Source organism: Aethalodelphis obliquidens, unplaced genomic scaffold (assembly GCF_003676395.1).
Source record: "Aethalodelphis obliquidens isolate GAN/ISIS:26980383/991018 unplaced genomic scaffold, ASM367639v1 scaffold19, whole genome shotgun sequence".
In the NCBI taxonomy this organism is placed as follows: domain Eukaryota; kingdom Metazoa; phylum Chordata; class Mammalia; order Artiodactyla; family Delphinidae; genus Aethalodelphis; species Aethalodelphis obliquidens.
This window is the reverse complement of record NW_020837963.1, coordinates 5722343-5745112: the sequence shown is the minus strand read 5'-3', so window position 1 is coordinate 5745112 and position 22770 is coordinate 5722343. Positions and strand designations below refer to the sequence as shown.

The window sequence follows — 22770 nt, the reverse complement described above, 5'->3', positions numbered from 1 at the left end:
GGGGGGGGGGGGGTTCCGTGGATGAGGCTGAAGAGCGGGAGAGACTTCTGTCTGGCAAGATAATTTGAGACCAGACTCACTGTAAACCACAGAATGCTATTCCTTATAGCAAACAGATTGAATTTAGGCCTGTTATATCCCAAGTGCTTGAAGATCTGACTTGCGGTAAATTTTAAACTTGTAATACCCAGTGGAGGCCAGGGGACCCCGTTTATTGTTTTGGAGCTGGAGGGGCAGTGAGGGTAGTGGGGGAGAGCATCTGCTATAGACTCAGCACTGTGGGTGCAGACCCGCTTAGCTCTATTATGTGCGTAAGGAACTTGGCCTCTTTGAGTGTAATTTCTTTATGTGTAAAATTAGGTAAATGATAATTCTTGGTGAGTTATAAATTTGATAATTTGTATAGATCACCGTTTAATGGCAGAAACTGCTCTTTTTCTTCCCCTCTTTCTTTCACTACCTCTCCCCACAACAGTCCCTTGTGTATAGTAGTCTTTACTTATTTAATAAATTTATTTATTTTATTTACTGATAAGCTGTGTTGGGTCTTCATTGCTGCACGCAGGCTTTCTCTAGTTGCGGTAAGCAGGAACTACTCTTCGTTGCGGTGCGTGGGCTTCTCATTGCTGTAGCTTCTCTTGTTGCGGAGCATGGGCTCTAGGCGCGTGGGCTTCAGTAGTTGTGGCTTGCGGGCTCTAGAACGCAGGCTCAGTATTTTTGGCGCACAGGCTTAGTTGCTCTATGGCATGTGGAATCTTCCCGAACCAGGGATTGAACCCGTGTCCCCTGCATTGGCAGGTGGATTCTTAACCACTGCGCCACCAGGGAATCCCTGGTTCCATTATTTTTAAAATAGATTTTTACGAGAGTCAGTTTAGTTAAACCTAGATAATGTATTCAAGCACGCTACACCACAGTATGTCTCCTTATGCTGCAAGAGAAGGAAGGAGCACGTGCCTCTTTCCCCCCTGTTGCGGGCAGGACTCCACTCAGGGTACCTGGATTACTGGCATGGCATGTGACTTCTGACAGGTGGGCTGAGTGTGAGCACCAGTGCCAGTCTGAGTAATGTGTACTGCTGAGGCTTAGGGTCTTCATATTTCTTAGATGAAACACAAAGTTCTGGTATTTTCTTTGCTCACCTACTTTGGAGACCGTTAGTGTTAGTGTGTGTTTATTAACTGCTGGTTGGATTGTATTGAATGCTCTGTGGATATTTCTTCAATCTCATGAGTACTTTCAGACCATTTGATATAGTGTTCACTCTTATTTGCATTTACTACCTGTAGCTTTCATTTGGGGACCATTTGTATCTTGGGAACTCTCTGGATTCATTAATTTGGAATTGTCTTTTTCAAATATTTATGAATGTGCTCTCTTTTCATAGATTCTACTTTCCTAGTCCCTCCTAAGCTCTTATCTTACTCTTCTTATCCTTTGATGGTAGATGATGTTGCTGTTGCTGCCTTTAAGGCATTTAAAAATTCATTTCAAAGTGGTCCGAGTTTTGGAAGAAATTCTTCCCATCTTTCCTTGAATGTCACTTTCAACCAAACAGTAATAGTTACTCACAGATTCTCAGTTTTTAATGCCCAGGAGAGTAACAGCTGGAAAGCTATATGGAAAAAATGACTGTTACTGAGGTGGGAATAAATCTATTCTGCATATTTTGTTATAGTCGTTTGATTTATATTTACTCTTTCACAAGTGGAAGTTGAATGCTAATGTAGGCACTCATTCTAAGATTGTACTGTTAGAAATCTATTTGTAGATTCCAAATGGATTCTTTTTGGTTATTGATACTGTTAAAGTTAATAAACTTATTAGTATAGGTAGTTTTTGACAAAATCTCTTGCATAATTCAGACTTCAATCCTGATTTTTATTTGGAGAAAGTAAAGAATTTTGTATGAATATTTTTACATAAAATATAAAAAATTCAGTTTGTAAAATTAAAAATTACTCATTTCCTATTTAATATAATATAAAAAATTACATTGTCAGGGTGCAAAGGAATCAAACCACAGTGAAGAAGGGAGACACCCATGTCAAGCAACCCACAGTCTAGCAGGGAAGACAGTCATGCAGGCCAAGTGTATGAAGTAGTACAGCCATGTATAAGAGAGTAACAGTGCGCAGTACTGTTTGCAGTAACGGTGAGAGCTCTAGCCCTAATAAGGCCCTTTAATTTTCACAGGGGTGACATACTACACTGTTGGATTTCCTCAGCTGAAGGAGGGGTGAATGGTTGTATTTGGTTAAAGCTTGTTGAAAGGTACTTATGTTTCTCTTCCATCATTAACACATATACCTCTATTTTATGTTTTGTTGGGGATGCCTCATTGCCAGCAGATGGAAAGGTGGCCAGGGTATTGAGGGGTTAGAGATCATGTACCATGGGAAAATGTTGTGGGAACAGGGCTTTTTTGGTTTGAAGAGTGGGACTTCTGTGTAAGTATACACTGCCAGATGCTTAGAGCTGTGATGTGAGGACTTCTCTGTTTTCCTACAGGAATATTTCCCCAACTTCACCCACATCCATGCAACCACCATGATTTTGTCTTATATGAGTACAGCTTGAATTCCAGTTTACTTACCTCACTTTTTCAAAAATTTAAGCATATTGTTTACTCTATCCTTATATTACATGGTGAAGTCCTTGAAAATTGAGATTGATATCCTAGTTTATATATTTCTAATATACATATAACTCTTGAAGATTTTTAAGAAGTGCCACACTTAACCATCTCTCACTTCATCAGTGGTCTGTGCGCCATTTTGGGAAACACTGCTTTAGGGGACAACCTCAGGACAGATGGAATGAGGTTACTGGGGAACCAGATATGGACCTGTTCAAGGGAAGGGCTATCTGTCCTCTGAGTGTACAGGCACAGTGCCCCTTTCTTATTTCTTGCATCAGATTTAATTTATTTAATGTTTTTGCATGGGGGTATGAGATGGGATTTATCTCAGAGGACACTAGATTTTTTATTCATTTTGTTTCCCTTCATACTGTACACTTTACTATAGTACCTGGCTCATCTTAGGTTCTCATAAATGTTTATTTTAAGGATATGTGATTCTAGAGTTTTACTTAGACCAGTGAATTCTGTTACCTTTCATTGTTTCTCCTTTTTGAAAACAGGTGTTATCTTCATGAACACTGAATTATTTCAGTGGATGCTTTTTCAGTTTTTCTTTAATAGTTCTGTTCTAAAGGAGTAAGACTTTTAAAGTTTCATATGGCTTATATTATGCTGGATTATAAATCAGAGGTTCTGAAAGATTTCAGACCACAAAGGTGGATAAAATGTTTTAGTGTGCTATGAGTTTTTAAAACATTTTCCTCTGTTCTTTTTTTTTCCTCTGTTCTTTTGTGGTGTTTTTTTTTCTCTTTTTTGAGATGGTCAAAGCATTCCTTTTGGGAGACAGGCTGGGGGTTTTAATATCATGTTGTTTTGTGTTAGGAAAATTGAATTTGACTCAGAACTGTTTTAGGAACTAGCAGTCACCAGATACTTTAAGAGTGCTTTAAATGTAAACACATGTAAAAAAGTGAAAATATTAGTGACCTTCCCACCACCCTTCCCCCTTTCCTCTAGCACTGTAGTATGATTGGCTGTAGTTCAAGATTGTGTATGTTGCTGTTTTATATTCATTTTCAAATGAAAAAAATAAATTGCTAAAGAATGTTTTTTTAACATATAGGCTGATTACATAGAGAGGTACTTGAGGACTGTGCCCTTTAATAAAGATATAATATCAAACAGGGTATGTTTTCCTCAATAAACTAACATTTTAATATATTTCTTTTAAGAAATATTGTTCTAAAGATATGTAAATATTTTTCAAATTTTATGGTTTCTTTTACTACATTATCATTTTAGAAATCAAAGCATTCTAATGAGAAAAACAAATCACCTTTAGTTCCTGTAATCAAAGGTAACCACTGTGAGCATTCTGGTATATACTTATCATCTTACAAAAAGGAATGCATACTGGGTTTTCTTAGTGGTAAACATTTTAATGTAAGTTTAACATATAGAAAAGTGTACAATTAGTGTATAGCTCAATTCATTGTCATAAAGTGAATGAACATACATGTCATTACCAGTCAGGTCAAGTAATCCCAGCGTCCCAGAAACCCGCTCGTGCACTCTCCTAATCGCTGTCCTCTACCAACTGCATGGGAAACCACTGTTGTGACTTCTAGCCCCGCAGATTAGTTTTGAACTTTATATAGATGGAATCACATGCTGTGTATTCTTTGGCATCTTCTTTGGTTCGTAAAGTTCTTTCATGTTTTTGCATGAAGCATATTTTGTTCATTTTGATTACTATATATTATTTCATCTTAAGACTATCCCATATTTTATTTATCCTTCATACTGTAATGTATATGATTATTACACATTTGATTATTTCTAACTTTTGCCTGTTAAAATAATGCTGCTATGTGTATTTTTGTACATGTCTGCACATAATGTAAGCATTTTATTAGGTATAATAATTAGGCAAATTGCTGGGTCCTAGCTGTACATCATTCAAGTATAGTGGTTACAGTTAAACAGTTTTCCAAATTATTTTCACCAATTTACTCTCTCACTATAGAGTATATGAGAGTTCAACTTGCTCCACATCCATGCCCAACATGTTTTTGGAGAGGGAAAGGATGGAGTCATGTTTATTGAGATATAATTTATACACAGTAAAATTTACCTTCTGTTAGTTTTAGCAAATATGTATAGTCATGTAATAACCACCATAACCATAAGATTTTGAACATTTCCATCATCTTAAAAAGTCTCCTTGTGTTCCTTTGTAGTCAGACCCTAACAACTGACCCTCCAAACTAGTTATGCAATGCAGGTATCTACCACTTAATATCAGTAATCACAAAAATCAGACATTATGCCAAAAATACTGATCTGGAACCTATTTAAATACCATTATTTTAAATTTTAAAAATTATAGTGTATATAATAACTCAACCAGTTTTTTAAACCACATTAAATGCCAGTGTTTAACAAACTAGTGTGTTTTTATATAAAATGCTTAAAACATGGCTTCCTGATGAAAGTGATGATTTAAATAGTAATCTCTTCTCTTCCATTTAGTCATTTTTTTCCTCACTCTTCTTTACAACTTTTACCTCTTATTGTATAACACTTAGAAAAATCAAGGGCTCAGTGTGAAAGGTCTTAGGAAACACATTTAGTATGTGTGCCCAGTGGTGGAGAATGGCTCACACAGGGCAGGGCACTAAGATGCCCTGTTAGTTATGAACAACATCTGAGACATTCATCTCGTTTTTTTTGTTTTTTTTTTTTAAACACTCAGTTCAGTTTCAAAATGTCAACAATTCTGTCACACCGGTTATCTTTGTAATGAAATTTGATTCCCCCTCTCCCCCAGTACGTTATTTTGTTTAAAATGTTTTGAGTTTTGGAGATACAAATATAAAAGATTATTTTATGAACACTAGTTGAAAAGGATTAAACTGAGTGATATATTCTAGGAAGTTTAGATATTAAAAACTAGCTGACATTCTACTGGGAAAATGTTAACCTTGTTGACATTCTGGGTGATATGCCTGGATTTCTAACCATGGGCTTGGTTTTCTCTTGTGTTGATGAGTTATGTCACAATTAATTCAGCCAGTTTCTTCTTATTCAGTATTTAAGTGTATATGTTTCTCTTGAGTTTTAAGATGGATAGCTCTTTAATATGATCTTTGTATTCATTCTTTAGAATAAATTGTGGAATTGGACTTGTTAGGCCAAATAATCTGCGTATTGTTAATGTTTGTGATGCACGTTACTTGACTGCCTTTCCCAAAGATGGTGCGTACCCATTTACAGTCCTACCACTGGTGTCTGAAAACACCTGTCTCCTAGTATTCTCATCAGCATTAAAGTATTATAATTTAAAATATAGGACTAAAGCCAACTTTTTTTTTTTTTTTTTTTTTCCCCCGGTACGCGGGCCTCTCACTGTTGTGGCCTCTCCCGCTGCGGAGCCCAGGCTCCGGACGCGCAGGCTCAGCGGCCATGGCTCACGGGCCCAGCCGCTCCGCGGCATGTGGGATCCTCCCGGACCGGGGCACGAACCTGTGTCCCCTGCATCGGCAGGCGGACTCTCAACCACTGCGCCACCAGGGAAGCCCTAAAGCCAACTTTTGACACTTACATTTAGAACTTTAAAAACAGCATGCTTTTCCTTTAAATAGCAAATATAAAATCTATATTATTTATATACTTTTAAAATATCAAATATAAAATCAGTCTTACACATTGTAAAAATAACCTTTGGTAAGTAACTGAAGTAAGAAAGAAAGTAAAGTTGAAGTAAAGGAACAAATTAAGTTTGTAAGTTGGAACCCTCTAAGGAATATGAAACATGAAAAAGATGTAGCTATTTTCTATCAAGGAGTCCACAGGAAGATTTGTGCCTAAGTTACATACATAAGTATAACCAATTTCAGACTGTGGTAAGTACAATGCTGGAGAGAGCTATATAATCAAAGTGCTGTAAAAGCAGTCATGTTTTTGCTTCATTAGAATAGACGACTCTGATTTGGACCTTAAAGGATGCTCTAAGCAAGAAAGAAAGTAGGAAAAAGAAATGAAAGAAAATTTTTTGAAACTGGGGGGAAGTAGAATGGCTTCTCTGGTTAATTGTAAACTTGGAAAAAGTCTAAACCAATGGTCAGTTCTACACATTGATTTCTGAGTTATTTCTCAACTGTTTTTTCTTCCAGGGTCATCCTGACATTTAGGTAACATTCTTTTTCTCCCTGCAAACTCATTACCATTTATTTATTTGCTTGTCTTTTCCATGTCCATTTCTCCTTTAGACTATAAACTTCATGGATAGGGCCTCATTGTCTTTGGGTTCTTTAGTGTCTAATCCAGTTTCTTGCACTTTGCCTAATCCACGATGGTACATTTCCTCTGTGGCTGGTATGTGACCCTTAAAAGAAATTAACTTCAAAGAAGTTTAGTGATCATCAGATATTTTTTCCCATACAAATGTTCCTAACTGGTGATGGAATTGTTCTGTATTTTGATGGTGTCAGTGTTAAATCCTGATTGTGATACTGTACTATAGGTTTGTAAGATGTTACCCTTAGAGGAAATTGGATAAAAAGGTGTGCATTTTTTTTACAAGAGCATATGAATCTATAATTATCTTAAAAACTTAAATAAATTTTTGATATGCAAAAATTTTTTTTTAACTATTGTTTGGGAAAAAAAAAGTCTCTAACCAAGCAATAATATTTTGGAACTTTATAACACATAATTGTGTTAGGATATTGGTTTGGCTTTTAATAGAAATCAGATACCAGTGGCTTAAAAAAGATAGAAGATTAATATTTCTCTCACGTAGAAGTCTACGCTAGTCCAGGGGTGTAGGCAGGTTTGCTTCCTGAGGTCATCCAGGGACCAGAGTTCCTTCTGTCTTGTTTTGCCATTCCCTTGGTGGTATCCTCGTGCACAAAGTCAAATCTGTCGGCCCACCACTCTACCTGGGTTCTAGCCTATGGGAAGGGTGAGGATTTGAAGAGAAAATAATTTCCTTTTAAGGATATAATCTAAAACTCGCATGGGCTGCTCCCAGTCACATCTCGTTGGCTGGAATTTAGTCATATGGCCATAGTTTCCTGTAAGAAAGATTGGGAAATGTAGTTCTGCCCAGCTAAAGCTCAGGGCTTTTATTAATAAAAGGAAAGAGAGCATGGTATTGGGATCAGATAGTTACTCTGCCCCAGTGTTTGCCCTGGGATGCATGTTCAGTAACTTTATTGGTGAAACTGCCTGCCCTTATTTCTCTGTACTTATATAGGAAAAGTATAGATGTTTGAAGAGTTAGGTATATTTGTTGGATCATTATGGCAATGAAAATTAGTATGAATATTTGCTTCCCCTTTCTCTAACCTCCTCAAAGACAAAGTATAATTTTTTTCTTCTTTGTATTTTTTATACCTGGCATAGAGCCTAACCCTAATTAGGCACTCACTACCTATTTATTGACTGATTACCCTTTTATCTGTGTTAATTAAAATGTCTCTAGCAGAATTTTCATACGTATTTGTAATAGCTGACCTGCTTTCTCCTTAATTTCTTCATGGTCTCTGTTTTGTTACAGTATTACAGTCTCAAAATATATGAATATGACCCTTTTAGCAGATTTTTATAACTATGGATGACAGTATAGTATGTTATCATGTATTTTTTTTGTATAGTTTTGCTTGAATAATTAGTGTTCTGTAATGTATTTTTTAGATACAAGAAATCAGTTATAGTGGCAAGTGGCATGTTTAGTAATATAAAAAACAGTAATTTACCTTAATTTCGTTGTCTTAATAGTTTACTTTTGAGTTCAAAATTTCTTAAAATGAGAGTTCTTTTTCCTTTGGTTATTATTTTATTGATGTTTCAGTTTGTCATACTTCATATTTTTCTCACATTTTTATTGTTAAGGATAAATAATCTTGAGTCACTACTTTTAAAAGGTGGAATCATCAACACTAGATTTTTTCTTTTAGTTAATTTCAGTACTTTTTTAGTTTTAGTTAGATGAATTTTATTTTAAGCATTTATTCGGAGGACCTGAGGGATACAATTAAAAAACTTTGGAGACCATCCTTAATTTGGTTTTTAGAACAGAAGGAAATACACTGTAACTTTCCCTTATTTTTTTGGTGGAGAGAAGCTTTTTTTTGCCAACAGGAAAATGCAGTTCCACTAAGATTCTTGGGTCATAGATCAGAGGCTTGGATCAGCAAAAAGAAACAAACTTTTGGAAGAATTCTGGTCCAGTATTATGGCCAGTTTAAACTACAATGTAGGCAGTGGCAGGCTGCCTCATTTCTCCCTGTAAGGAAAGGCCACATAGCAGTAATATTTATCAGAGAAAGGAAGGAAGGCTGTCTGTCCGGTGGGGGTGGAGTGGGATAGCTTCTCAATAAAATGTTCATTTGTTGACATTATAAGCAGCTTTGCAGCCCTGTTGAAAAAACTTGAAGGGGGGTGGGGGGGAAGAAGACTTCAAGTTCTGTTAAAAGCGAGTCAGAATTTTGTTTGTGAAATTTGTCCGGTGCTAGTCAACTCTTATTTCTCCTAGTAATGAAGATGCACAGCTGTGAAAGAGAATCCCCCCCAAAAATAAAACACTTATATTTTACCTTGGAGAGCATTTTGTGGTTTTTTTTTTTTTGTTTGCAGATTGAACTTTCTAATTGTGTTTTTCTTTGCTTGCAATCCTCGAACACACAGTGGTGGATATAGGGGTAGGCAGTCATGGAGCATACTCTGAGTGGAAGGAAGTGACTGGAAATTTTTAAAGATGTTAAGATAGACAACAAATCAGTCCCAAAGCAAGTAATACTTGGCTACTGGTTTTACTTTCTTATATAATTTTGATTTTCTTATTAAATGCCTCAAGTTTCCCAACTATGTCATGAACATTGTTTTGAATAAATTTAAATTTGTGATGTGTAGTGATCACTTATTCTTTTGGTTTGTTTTTAACTGAAGTACAGTTGATTTATATATAATGTGTTAATTACTGCTGTACAGCAAAGTGATTCAGTTATACATATATATTCATTCTTTTTTTAAAATATTCTTTTCCATTATGGTTTATCATGTGACATTGAATATAGTTCTCTGTGCTACACAGTAGGACCTTGTTGTCTGTCCATTCCATATATAACAGCTTACATCTACTAGCCCCAACCTCCCACTCCATTCCTCCCCCGCACCCTCCCCCTTGGCAACCGCCAGTCTCTTCTCTATGTCCGTGATTCTGTCTCTGTTTCATAGATAGGTTCATTTGTGTCATATTTTAGATTCCACATATAAGTGATAGTCTTTCTCTTTCTGACTTGTTTCACTTAGTATGATCATCTCTACTTGCATCCATGTTGCTGCAAATGGCGTTATTTTGTTCTTTTTTATGGCTGAGTAGTATTCTGTTGTATATATGCGCCACATCTTTATCCGTTCATCTGTGCTTGGACATTTAGGTTGTTTCCGTGTCTTGGCTATTGTAAATACTGCCGCTGTCCGCTGTGAACTTTGGGGTGCATGTATCCTTTCGAATTACGGTTTTCTCTGGGCATATGCCCAGGAGTGGGATTTCTGGATCATATGGTAATTCTAGTTTTAGTTTTCTGATGAACCTCCTTACATGTAAGTCTTTCACCTCCTTGGCTAGGTCTATTCCTAAGTTGTTTTTTAATGTGATTAAATGCATTTTTTAATCCAGTTTCTGTATCAAGGAGATTTTTCTGGCCTTGTCAAATGAGTATGTAGCTATGATTCTTGTTCTGTACTTTGGCACTGCATATATAGTATGAGAATTGTCTGTACTTTGAGGGTTTGGTAGACTTATTTGTAAAAAAAAAAAAAAAATCTGGACTTGGATGGTTTTTAAGGATTGGCTCTTTGACTCTGGTTTACACTCTTACAAGGTTATTTGTCCATTCAGGCTTTCATCTTCTTTGGACAATTTTGTTTTCTCCTAGATATTTTAATATTTTGCTTAGGTTTCCAAATATATTGGTATAAAGTTGTATGTGAAATTTTTTTATAATTATGTGTATGTTTTGATATGTAAAGAAAAATTTAGAAAGATACATAAGAAACTTAATATTATCTTGGTTATCTATGGGAAATGGAAGTGGAATTATGGGAATAGGGAATGACAGTCTTTAAAATTTGTATGTCCTTGGACAATATGAGAATTTCCAAACTATGGACTTGTTTTACTTTCATAATCAAAAAAGGGAGTGTTATTTCAAACTTTAAAATGTGAGAAAGTATGGAATATTGTACAGAAATAGATTCATCTTACAAGTCCCAGCACATTTCTTTTTTGTAGTTTTCCACCAGAGTTGTATTTTTATTTTTATTTATTTATTTATTTTAACATCTTTATTGGAGTGTAATTGCTTTACAATGGTACATTAGTTTCTGCTTTATAACAAAGTGAATCAGTTATACATATACATATGTTCCCATATCTCCTCCCTCTTGCGTCTCCCTCCCACCCTCCCTATCCCACCCCTCTAGGTGGTCACAAAGCACCCAGCTGATCTCCCTGTGCTATGCGGCTGCTTCCCACTAGCTAGCTATTTTACATTTGGTCCATGCCACTCTCTCACTTCGTCCCAGCTTTCCCTTCCCCCTCCCTGTGTCCTCAAGTCCATTCTCTACATCTGCGTCTTTATTCCTGTCCTGCCCCTAGTCCCAGCACATTTTAATTGTGTGTTTTCTTCTCAAGCTGGACTCTGGACTGTTTTCACACTGGGCGGTGTGGGCAGCAAAGCGGCTGCTGCTCCAGAAGTTTCTTCCCCTCTGGCCAACCAGAGTCTCCTGCTTCTGCTGATTCTGGCCAACCTGACAGATGCTGCAGATGCACCAAACCCCTACAGACAGGCCATCATGTCCTTTAAGAATACACAAGGTTTGTGGTATTTTTTTTTCCTCTGAATAGTCTTTCTAATGAGGAAAGAGGGTATTGTTTACCCCGTATTGTGTACTTTCACTTGTGGAGATGACTGTCAAGTTGTATATTTTCATGTTGGTTAAAAATGAGAAAAACTAAATTTTCTGTGTATGTTCTCAGGAAGGTCACGTAAATCTTAGATGAGGGCTGTGGTTCTTTATATCCAATTATATTTACATTTCTTTCAGAGATAACCAAGCCAGCATGTGCTTAATTTAGATCCACCTGTCCTACCTATTAGGGATAGGAATTAACCTAGAAAACTCCAAATGATACATTATTTGAAATTTTTAATTTAAAATCTATATTCCATTTAGGGTTTTATATAACTAAAGATAGGAGCAGAACTCAGCAGACTTTTTCTGCAAAGGGGCAGATGGCTTTTGTGGTCTCTGTCACCACCTCTTAACTGCCATTGTAGCATAAAAGCAGCATAGGTAATACATAAGCAAATGAGCATGACTGGGTTCCAGTAAAACTTTATTTCCAAAACAGGTGGTGGGGTGCCTGTAGGCTGTAATTTGCTAAAACCCTGAAGTAGAGCACGCGCAGATAGTTCCATGTTGAAGCAGTAATCACTCATCAAAAGGTTATACTCTAAAAGCAAGATTAATATGGTAGCTAGATTTTCAAAATCCATCCAACACTAATATAATTAAGTTGGGTAAGAAGTGCAGTTATTGGCTAGGAAGATTTTTAACACTTCTGGTGCTCTTTGTTTGTTCCTTTCCAGAGCTGTTCTAGTATACGTTTCTTACAGACAGTGTTTGTTGAGCCTTTGCCATTTCTGGCATTATTATTTGCAGGAGGATATGAGTCTCTAACAATGAGATAGATAAGAAATGAAAACTCATGTATCTAATAGTATTTTCTATTCTCATTGCTGTACTCTTCTTGGTGACAGTGTGACTTTAGGGTTAAAAAAGGAAGGTTTGGAGTCAAGCTGACCTGACTTCATGTCACACTCCTGTCACTTCAAAGCTGTGAGGCCTTTCACAGTTTGCTTAATCTCAATAAGCCTCAATGGCCTTTTCTGTAAAATGAAGATAGTATCACCTAATAGGATTTGTATAAGTACCAAACAAGGTAAGGTTTTGAAATGATTAGCTCAGATTTTGCAACATAGCAGGTGTTCAGTATATGGTATCTGCTATTATTACTTTTGCTGCTCTGGCCAAATGATACTGTTTAGGGTTGAACCTTCTTGGGAGAGTCATCTTTTGGGAGACTGTGGTACAGAACAGTGTGATTCAGAACATTGGCTTTAGGGTTAGACTGACCTGGGTTCATATCCCAGATTATATTCTTTATATACTAGTTTCCTTATTTGTGAAGCAGGGATTATAATCTCTACCTCATAAGCTTCTTAGAAGAATTAAATGAGCATTTATCATAGGACGGACTCACTAAATTATTGCTGCTGTTGTAAGAAACAGTATAATGTGGTGAAAACAACAGGAGCTGATCTGTGTTTACTCATGGATGATCTTGGAAAAGTTGCTTAATCTCTCTAAGCCTCTATTTCATCCTTTGTAAAACTGGTCAGAGTAATGACATGGTTGTCATATGGGTTAAATAAAGGATAATACACATAAAGCTGTCAGTATAATGGCTGGTTCATAGCGCTTACTAGCTAGTAACATATAGACACGCAACATATGTATTCCATTTGTAGTCAGGTATAATACAGGTTGATGAACCTGTGTTATTCTGCTTCCATTGTAAAGAGGTGTAGTGTGTCCAGCATCTTCCTCCACCAAGTCTTCTGTAAATCCTGTAATATTTGCATACTCACAATATATTCAACACTTCCTTTTTGCCATCCTTTGCAAAAATATAGGTCAGTCTTACAAAACAATTATTTTTGTAAGTGTCAAAAATACAGTGCTAGGATTGAAAAAATAACCTATGTTCTGAATGTGGAAGGAAAAGTGAGGGCACTTTGTAGTAAAGTTGAAGACATTTTTTAGATGCATTCTTCTCACAAATAAAAAGGTTAAAAAGGAAAATCTGAGAGACATAGGACTGTGCTGTTGTAAAGATTTTGTTGGCACACGTTTCTTTTCCATAAGAGCACAGCTTCTGGAAATGTTAAAGCAGTGGTTTTTTAAAATTTTGTTTTGTTTTGTTTTGCTAGTGGTTCTGGGTCTTTAAAAAAACAATTCTTTATGCGGACTTGTCAAAACACATTAAAATATCAGCTCTTTGTGCTGTTATGTTCCAGTGTTTTATCTGATGAGACTATAATTTTCTCTAAGTCAGTTGACCTAGCTTTACCTCCTTTTAAACTTCCTAACCTTGCTTGCTTCCGTTTTTAAACAAATCCAGTAAACTGTAGGAAAGGGGCTATGTCAGTTTTGGAATATCAAGAATTTTCCCTATGTGGGTTGTAATTTATGCTTTTCATCATTCCAGTAACTCTACTTTAAAAAAATTTTTCTCAGTGGTTGTAGTCAATTAGTTTTAAGTTTTCCTTTAAACAAAAATGTTTTATGTTTTCCAAGAGTTGTCTTAGGTTTGATATGTTCTATTATAGAAGCTAATATTGAACATACTGATTTTGATATCATTTTAAAATTATCTAAATTATATGTTCTCCTAGCTATTTTCTTCATAAATGGATTGATGACATTGATGGATACTTCAGCCATGATAATTCATTTGAAAAAAATTAACTTAGCTTCAAGGCAGTTTTTTTTTCTTTTAAACTCTTATCTTACAAGAGAATTTTCTGTTTGTCTCTAGATATTTTTATTTAGGACTGATGGCCCTTTAGTTTTGGTAACAAAACATTTCAATGTTGTGGTTAAATTGTATATATTAAAGGTTGGTTGTTTTTTTTTGCCTACCCCCAGAGCTGTATTTATTTAAGCTCATATTTTTATTGACAATTTAATTCAGCTATGTTAATGCAAAAATAGTAGTGGAGTCAAACTGCGTGACTTAGTGTTTTTTTATACTTGGCTTTAAAAAAAAAGTCACTCTGTTACATGGTATTTGCTCATATATTTATAATCATTGGAAAGCTGTGGTTTAGATAGTACAGAGAAATAAATTGTCTGAGTTTAGGTTGGGTTGGGTTTTTGTGTTTTGTGTGTGTGTGGTTGTTTTTTTGTTTGTTTTTGTTTCTTTTGTTTTTGGTGAGAACATTTCAGTTCTACTCTCTTAGCAAATTTCAAATGTACAGTACTGTGTTATCAACTGTAGTCATGTTTTAGTGTAGTTGTTTTTTAGGTAGAATTTAGAATACAAATTGAAATTTTGAGCCTGAAATGTAGCAACTTACACAAAATTAATGGGAACTGAATTGTATACATTAACAGTACTTTTATTATTTAATATCAGGCACAGTCTAGAAAATAGATGTAATATTTTAAAAAATTTTGTGTTTTCCATATTCCAGATAGCAGTCCTTTCCCCTCGTCAATTCCACATGCTTTCCAGATTAACTTTAACAGTTTGTATATGGCCCTGTGTGAACAGCAGACATCTGATCAAGCAACTCTTCTTTTGTATACATTGCTCCATCAGAATAGTAATATTAGAACATACATGTTGGCTCGCACAGATATGGAAAATCTTGTAAGTATCATATTAAACATGGTTTTATATTTTATAATATTTTGAAGAGTAATTTCTTTTCCCAAGAGGATATGTATATTTGCCTGGTTGCAAAAGTGATAGTCAAGAGGTTGATAGGGAGATGCCACCAGGCAAAGGCAGAGGTATGAGTTTTACAGTGTAGGAGACAGTGTACGTAGAGATGGCGTCACAGTGCAGAGCAAGAGAGCACACAGCACAGCAAACTTCCCTGTCCTTCAGGTCCTTAACAGCCACCCACTGCCCATGATTCAGCCTGGATGAAGTCCTCCAAGAAGCACTGGCTGCCATTGTCAAGAAGATTTTTATACCCTTTTGGTTCCTTTCCACTACTAAGTGCCTGCTCACTAAATTCAAGTAGCTGGTCACAGTTGTCGCATATTCCTGATGAGTATGGCTAAAAGGAAGGGTGATTTTTCAACTCAGTTTCCCAAGTGTCCTATCCCTTCAACAGGCTTTGACACTAAGGCTGTCTGAACTCAGTTCCTGGAGTGTTATAGTTATTTTAAGGTACCGTTGCCAGATATCATATAAATGTACATTACCCTTTACTATGTGAGTGAAATTGGTTCCAACTCCTATGGGCAATTATTGATTTCCATTATAACTAATGTGTAAACAAAAATGTTTCTATGAAAAGTAAGCTGCCTCACTAAGGTGTTGATGTCATGTTTGAAATACATAATTATAGATAATGTTGGACTGTTCATGCATTAATAAAATTGTGAACATCTCTGAAATAGCTGGCAGCTTGCTGGTGGCAACAGGAATGTCCCCTCTGCACCAAGTTTTATAGAGTGATAGCAGGATTCACCAGGGATTTGGTGGCCACTTTTTTTCAGCATTAAACATGAAAATAATGAGTAAACATGGAATATTAGAATTTATTTGAAGAGCATATTCTATGTCAGAGTGACACTAAGGACAAAAAAATGTGATGAACGAACCCATCTGCGCACCAGCTATATGTGGAAAACGTTGGCTTAAATAGCAAAATTGGGTGTGACAGTGTACTGCTCATGTGAGTAAAAACTTGTAAAGAAAAGGCTTATTTACTAATGGGTGAGTGAATATAAGCAGAGACAATTCTGAACATGATGTAGCCTGAGGAAAATGATGGGAATAAGCAGAAAGCCCATGACATCATCGGCTCTAGAAAGTTCCATGGTAAGGATGTTGGTACAAAAGATCATGCAGGGGAACAGTTGTCTGTATATGATGGCAACACCAGTGAAAAGTTAAAAGGTTTTGTTTGGGGATTTTTTGGGGGGCTGGGATGGGGTGAGGTGGGGCTTGTATATTAGTTTTTGTTTTTAATGTCTTGCATAGATTACTTTTATAATGTTTTAACTGATGTCCTTCCCTTTCCTTTTTCTTCTATAATTTGTTGAGTCTGTGATTAGAAAATATGTTACTGGTAGGAAATTCACTATGCTGATCTGATTTTGTTGTTAACAGTTCCTTTATCCTACAATCTTTGCTGTTAAGAAGGTAATGCTTGATATATTGCATTGTTTGTAAGAATACCTTATTGTGTAAGTCCCTGCTAGGCTGGAGGCCAAATCGCCTCTATTGAGTGTCACGTGTTGACCATGAGCCTAAATGGTCTCTGTAAACCCAACCTTTACATGGCGGCAGACCTTTGCAGAAGAGGATGCTTTTCTCTGGTGGTCCCTTAGTTATACAAATGGAAAGTACTTTCAGTCACAGGCTGGTTTATGAAATTAAAGCAAAGGGTACATGATAAAAGTATAGAGGTTTAAAACATTGGTTTTATAATAAAGTAATGGTAATAGTAAATTAAAATTTTTGTTCACTAGGTTTTACCAATTCTCGAGATTCTGTATCATGTGGAAGAAAGAAATTCACACCATGTCTATATGGCCCTTATAGTATTGTTGATCCTTACAGAAGATGATGGCTTCAATAGATCCATTCATGAAGTGGTAAGTTACCTTCACTTCAATCGGAGTTACAGAACAGATATGTCACTCCATAAAATTTACTACCCTTAGTACCCTACTTCCTTCTTTTCCTTCTGGTAGATATTTCTGCAAGTCCCTGACTTAGAAATGGTGTGCCTTTCTTTAGATTTATGAAGTGATGCTTTTTTTTTTTGAATGACCATTAGCTACTATTAAAAACTCTGTCAAAATAGTTTCTTTAGTAATTGATAGGAATGTTTTTGCTGCAGTGAGATCATTTTTCCTCTCCATTTCCACTTTTTAGTTGTGGCAGAAATTATCAAACAGGTTTGCTCCTTTTATATAGAATGAGTGAAAGAATAGGGAAGAAGAAGAGGACTGAAAATTGTTTTGTAAAACAATGTAAAATAGTGTAGTATAATTTAACTCTTTACATTTTAGTCCTGTTTGTGAGTTCCATTCCCAAACTGATTTTATCTTCCTCTTTGGTATTTTCTTTGTGTCAAAGGAATACATGTACATAGTTTTAAAACTTACACAGAAGTACTAGGTTTTAATGCAAACTAGCAGACCCCATGTCTACCCCATACCTGATTACCACTCTCCAAAGACAAATGCTGTGAGCTCTTTCCATGTTTCTAAATAACATGCTTATATTGTTATTTCTTGATTTTTCAGATTTAGAGATTAACTGCTCTCCCTCCTGCACATCTTGAGTGTTCCCTCTGGGTTCCTAGACCCCTTTCCAGCACAGAGACTTTTTCCTTCTTCCATCTTATTATCGTTTTTGGTTAACTCAGCTTTTACATTATCATGATTTTGTTAACTATTATTCTACCCTCAGATGGAGTGTATGATAATTGTATTTCCTTTCTTGTACATGTTTTAATTTTTCTGTAGCACATCATTGCCCTGTTTTATATTCATTTACCAGTCACTAATGCAACTCCCAACTTTAGCAGAACCGAGAACCCCCTCTAAAGCTATTAAAACATACTGCATATTTTCTCCGTTTCATTTTCATCTTTGGCTCCTGTCTTAGTCCTCGTTGGAGGCTTTCCTGAAATGTGTGGTGATTCTTGCTTATCTGTTTCTATCGAGGAGCATGCACTAAAATGTTGATTGCAAGTTCTGTGTGTGGGCAAGACTTCTTCAGCGTAATGAGCTCTACATATTCTATTTCTCTGGGTGTCCTACTCACTGTAGGCCTTTTCTTTTGGGGTAATTGATCAATTTCTGAGAAGGGATTCTTCCAGTCTAGTGTGGGAGTCGATTGGGAGAATGGGGCTATAGGGGTCTCACTCTTCTTTGGGTACAGACACCTTCTTCTTCAGTAGAGCTTTCATGTCATCTTTACTCTTCTCTGCTGTTCCTGTTGAAACTATTTTTGCCTCTTACGTAGCGTGACCATCATTTCAACTAAGGTTTAAGGGATCTTGACACTGTAGAAAGAGGATAAAACATACACATTTTTTTGATTCTTTTATTTAGTAAAGTACCATGAGAGAAAATATTTGCACTTAGTTTTTTTTTAAACTAGTATTTATCTTTCTTTTGATAAGAAGTTGAAAAACCAGATGATTTTTAAAAAACATTTTAAAATTGAAGTATAAAACAGAAAGTACACGAATTTTAAAGGTACAACTTATGAGTTTCTATGTATATATATATATACCTGTATTATTACCACCCAGATCAAGTTATTGAACATTTCTAGCATAGTAGAAGACTCCCTTTTGCCCTATTCTGGTCAATATCCCACACCAAACTACCTTCTGAATTCCCTCCTAATAGATTAGTTTTTGCTTCTCCTTGAATTATAGTTGTCACTGGGGGAAAATGGGTAAAGGATACATGGGATATCTCTGCATTTTTCTTAAAACTACAATTATTTCAAAATAAAAAAGTATAATTTAAAACATTGGGGAGAAATTTGGAAAAATACTTTTCAAAAGAAGATATGTAAGCACATGCAAAGTACACGAAAAATGCTTTTACTATTACTGGGCATTAGGAAATGAAATTAGGGTGTTCTCTTTTATTTTGGCTTCTTTCACTGAAGATAGTGTTGCTGAAATTCACCCATGTTACTGTATCATTAGTTTGTTCTTTATTATTGCTGTGTACTATTCCATTGTATGAATATGCCACAGTATATATATTCATGCCCTTCTTGGTGGATATTGGGCTTTTTTTTCCCCACTTTGGGGCTATTTTTGCTAAAGCAGCTGTGCACATTTTTGAACATGTATTTTGATGGACATGTGCACTCATCCTTTTGGGCATATACCTAGGAGTAGAATTGCTGGGTCATAAGACAGGTGTGTGTTTAGTTTTAAGGGATACAGGTAAAATTGAAGCTGTGTATACCCCACAAGTCAGCATTTCACTCCAAGGTTATCTAGGAAGACTCTTGCACATTTGCAGAGAGGACATGCTTTTTAGTGGTCATCTAAAGCACTGTTTATAATATTGAAAATGTGTGGAACATGCAAAGTAAAACAGTCAGGGTACTGGCTATATCAGAGCAAGAAAGGGGAATGAAAATGGGGAAGGGTGCACAGTGGGGCTTCCCCTAGCTCTGTAATATTCTTTTCACTTCAACAGCAGCAAAAACAAAAGTAAAAGAAGTAACCACACAAAACTTTGAACCATATCTGACCAAAATATTAAGATTTGACATAATTTAACAGTGGATATACTTTTTATTATATTATTTTGTGTACTTTTTTGTATCTTCATTACATTTGGTAATTAAAACAATTTTAAGTTAGCACAGGATTTTGCATTAAAATTGAATTTTACTGACTGCCAAAACAGGGATGGTAAGATAGGGAAGGCATTAGATTCAGTCAACATTCAAGTCCATTCCATAAGGATTTCAGGATATTCTAGATGATATTCAGGTGTTTAAACAAATTGTTCTTTTTCTCTAGAGTCTAACTTTCTTGTTGATCTGTTTACTTTTATCCTTTTCCTTTTTATGTGTAATAGTAAAAATGAGTAAGTCAAGTGTTTTTGCAAAGTTCTCTACATGGAATCATCCACTGTGGCCCTAGCTGTCTGTGAAATATATTCTGGTATCTTATTCTGGTTAGAATTATCATTTCTTAATACCCATTGTTACTGAGCATTTTTCATGTACTTTTCATGTGCTTATATATTTGCTTTTGTGAAGTATTTTCCAAGTTTTTCCCCATTGTTTTAAATTATACTTCTTATTTTTAAATTGTAGTTGTAAGAAAAATTCAGAGAGATCCCATGTACCTTTTACCTGCTTTCACTCAGTGACAGCTATAATTGCAAAACAGTAGTATAGTACCACAACCAAGACATGGACTTTGAAATAGTCATGATTCAGAGCAATTCCATCACCACAGGGATGTCCCTCACGTTGCCTTGTTTAGCCATACCTCCTTTTTTTTTTTTAAATTTATTTATTTATCTGTTTATGGCTGTGTTGGGTCTTCGTTTCTGTGCGAGGGCTTTCTCCAGCTGTAGCAAGCGGGGGCCACTCTTCATCATGGTGCGCAGGCCTCTCACTATCGTGGCCTCTCTTGCTGCGGAGCACAGGCTCCAGACGTGCAGGCTCAGTAATTGTGGCTCACGGGCCCAGCCGCTCTGCGGCATGTGGGATCCTCCCAGACCAGGGCTTGAACCCGTGTCCCCTGCATTGGCAGGCAGACTCTCAACCACTGCGCCACCAGGGAAGCCCCCCATACCTCCTTTTTTAAAAATTGGATTTTTGTCTTAGTATTGACTTGTAAGGCTTCTTTATATATTCTGAATCACGTGGATTTTTTTCCAGTCTGTAAATATAGTGAATTATATACTGATTAATTTTTGAATATTAAATCAACCTTGCATTCATGGGATAAACTGCGCTTGGCCATGATGTAGTATCCTTTTATATATATTTTCATATACAATTTGGTTAAGTTTTGAGCTTTGGTACTTTGTGTATTTCAAGGTATTTGTACACTTCTAAGGTATTGCATTCATTGTCATTAGTTGTTCATAATACATTCTTATTACCTTTTTTTTAAACTTATTACCTTTTAATATCTGTAATGGCCATAGAGATGTTAACCTCTCTCAATCTTGGTATTGGAATGTGTGTCTTTTCTCTCTTATTCTTCATCTATCTGGCTAGAGGTTTTTCTTCTCTTCTCTTCTCTTCTCTTCTCTTCTCTTCTCTTCTCTTCTCTTCTCTTCTCTTCCCTTCCCTTCCCTTCCCTTCCCTTCTCTTCTCTTCTCTTCTCTTCTCTTCTCTTCTCTTCTCTCTCCTCTTCTCTTCTCCTTTCTTTTTTCCCTCTCCTTCTCCCTCCCTCCCATTCTCCCTTTCTTCCTTTCCTCCGTTAAAATCTTTTCAAAGGACCAACTTTTGATTCCATTGAATTTTCTCAATTTTTAAAAATGTCATTAATGTCTGCGCTTTATTTCCTTTCTTCTGCTTGCTTAAGCTTTACTTGTTCTTTTTTTTTTCAATTCTTTAGGTAGAAGCTTAGATCTTTGATTTTATATCTTTCTGCTTTTCTATTACAAGCAAAATATATGAAACTAGTAAGATTGATAAATCCCTAGAAAGATGATCAAGAAAAAAAACTACAAACATTTATTATTGAGAGTGCAAGTGCATAAGAGGAGATCAGGAAAGATTCCACAGATATTTAAAAATCCTCAGAGGATACTATTGATACAAGTAATTTTATACCATAAAATTTAAATGTTACATGAAATGGACACATCCCCTCCCCCTCTAGAAAAAACTTAAGCAAAGCTCACAGAAGGAACAGAAAATCAAAATAATTGTTTATATTAAAGAAATTGGCTTTGTAATGTAAAATCATCCTAAATAGAAAATTGTAGGCACAGATGATTTTTTACCTATGAATTCTTCTGAAAATTGAAGGAAGAAATAACACCAGTCTTATAGAAGCTCTCTAGTTGGTAGAAAAAAGGGAACTGTTTCCAACTCATTTTAGGAGGCCAACAAATCTTGATACCAAATTTAACAAAATTTAAGGAAAATTGCAGGCACGTGTCATTTATGCAAATAGGAAAGAAGAAACAAAATATAAACAAACTGAACCAACAATATGTGAAATGATAACATGTCATAATCAAGGTGAATTTATTCAGGAATGAAAGGTTGGCTTAACATTTGGAAAACGATGAATGTAATTCATCATTTTAACAGAATAAAGGAGAACTGTCAAATGATAAATCTAAATAGATACCAAGAAAGTATTGTGTAAAATTCAGTCTCTTTATTCTTTAAAAACAAATAAGCAGGGGCTTCCCTGGTGGTGCAGTGGTTGAGAGGCCGCCTGCCGATACAGGGGACACGGGTTCATGCCCTGGTCTGGGAAGATCCCACATGCCGTGGAGCGGCTGGGCCCGTGAGCCATGGCCACTGAGCCTGCGCATCTGGAGCCTGTGCTCCGCAATGGGAGAGGCCACAACAGTGAGAGGCCCACGTACCGCAAAAAAAAACAAAAAAAAAACAAAGAAAACAAATAAGCAAACAAACAAAAAACAAAACAATGAATCAGGAGGAAAATTCTTAATCTGATGAAGGGTATCTACCAAAAAAAGAAATAACAACTGTGTTAAGCATCATATCTAATGATAAAATGTTAAAAGTCTTCATTCTGAGATCATGAACAAGTCAAGGGTATCTGCTAACAATACTCTATTGAACATGTGATTGGAGGTCTATTCAGTGTATT

General features: G+C 35.9%; 1 protein-coding gene across 1 annotated transcript in view; it reads left to right on the top strand.

Annotated features, from left to right (window-relative positions):
• The window catches only part of DYM (dymeclin), a 370766-nt gene that overhangs the window by 122585 nt on the left and 225411 nt on the right, over positions 1-22770 (top strand). Inside the window, exons 9-11 of the mRNA XM_027118470.1 lie at positions 11289-11471; positions 14917-15095; positions 16934-17059. Of these exons, the coding sequence (XP_026974271.1) occupies positions 11289-11471; positions 14917-15095; positions 16934-17059 (488 nt within the window). The remainder of the gene's footprint in view (positions 1-11288; positions 11472-14916; positions 15096-16933; positions 17060-22770) is intronic.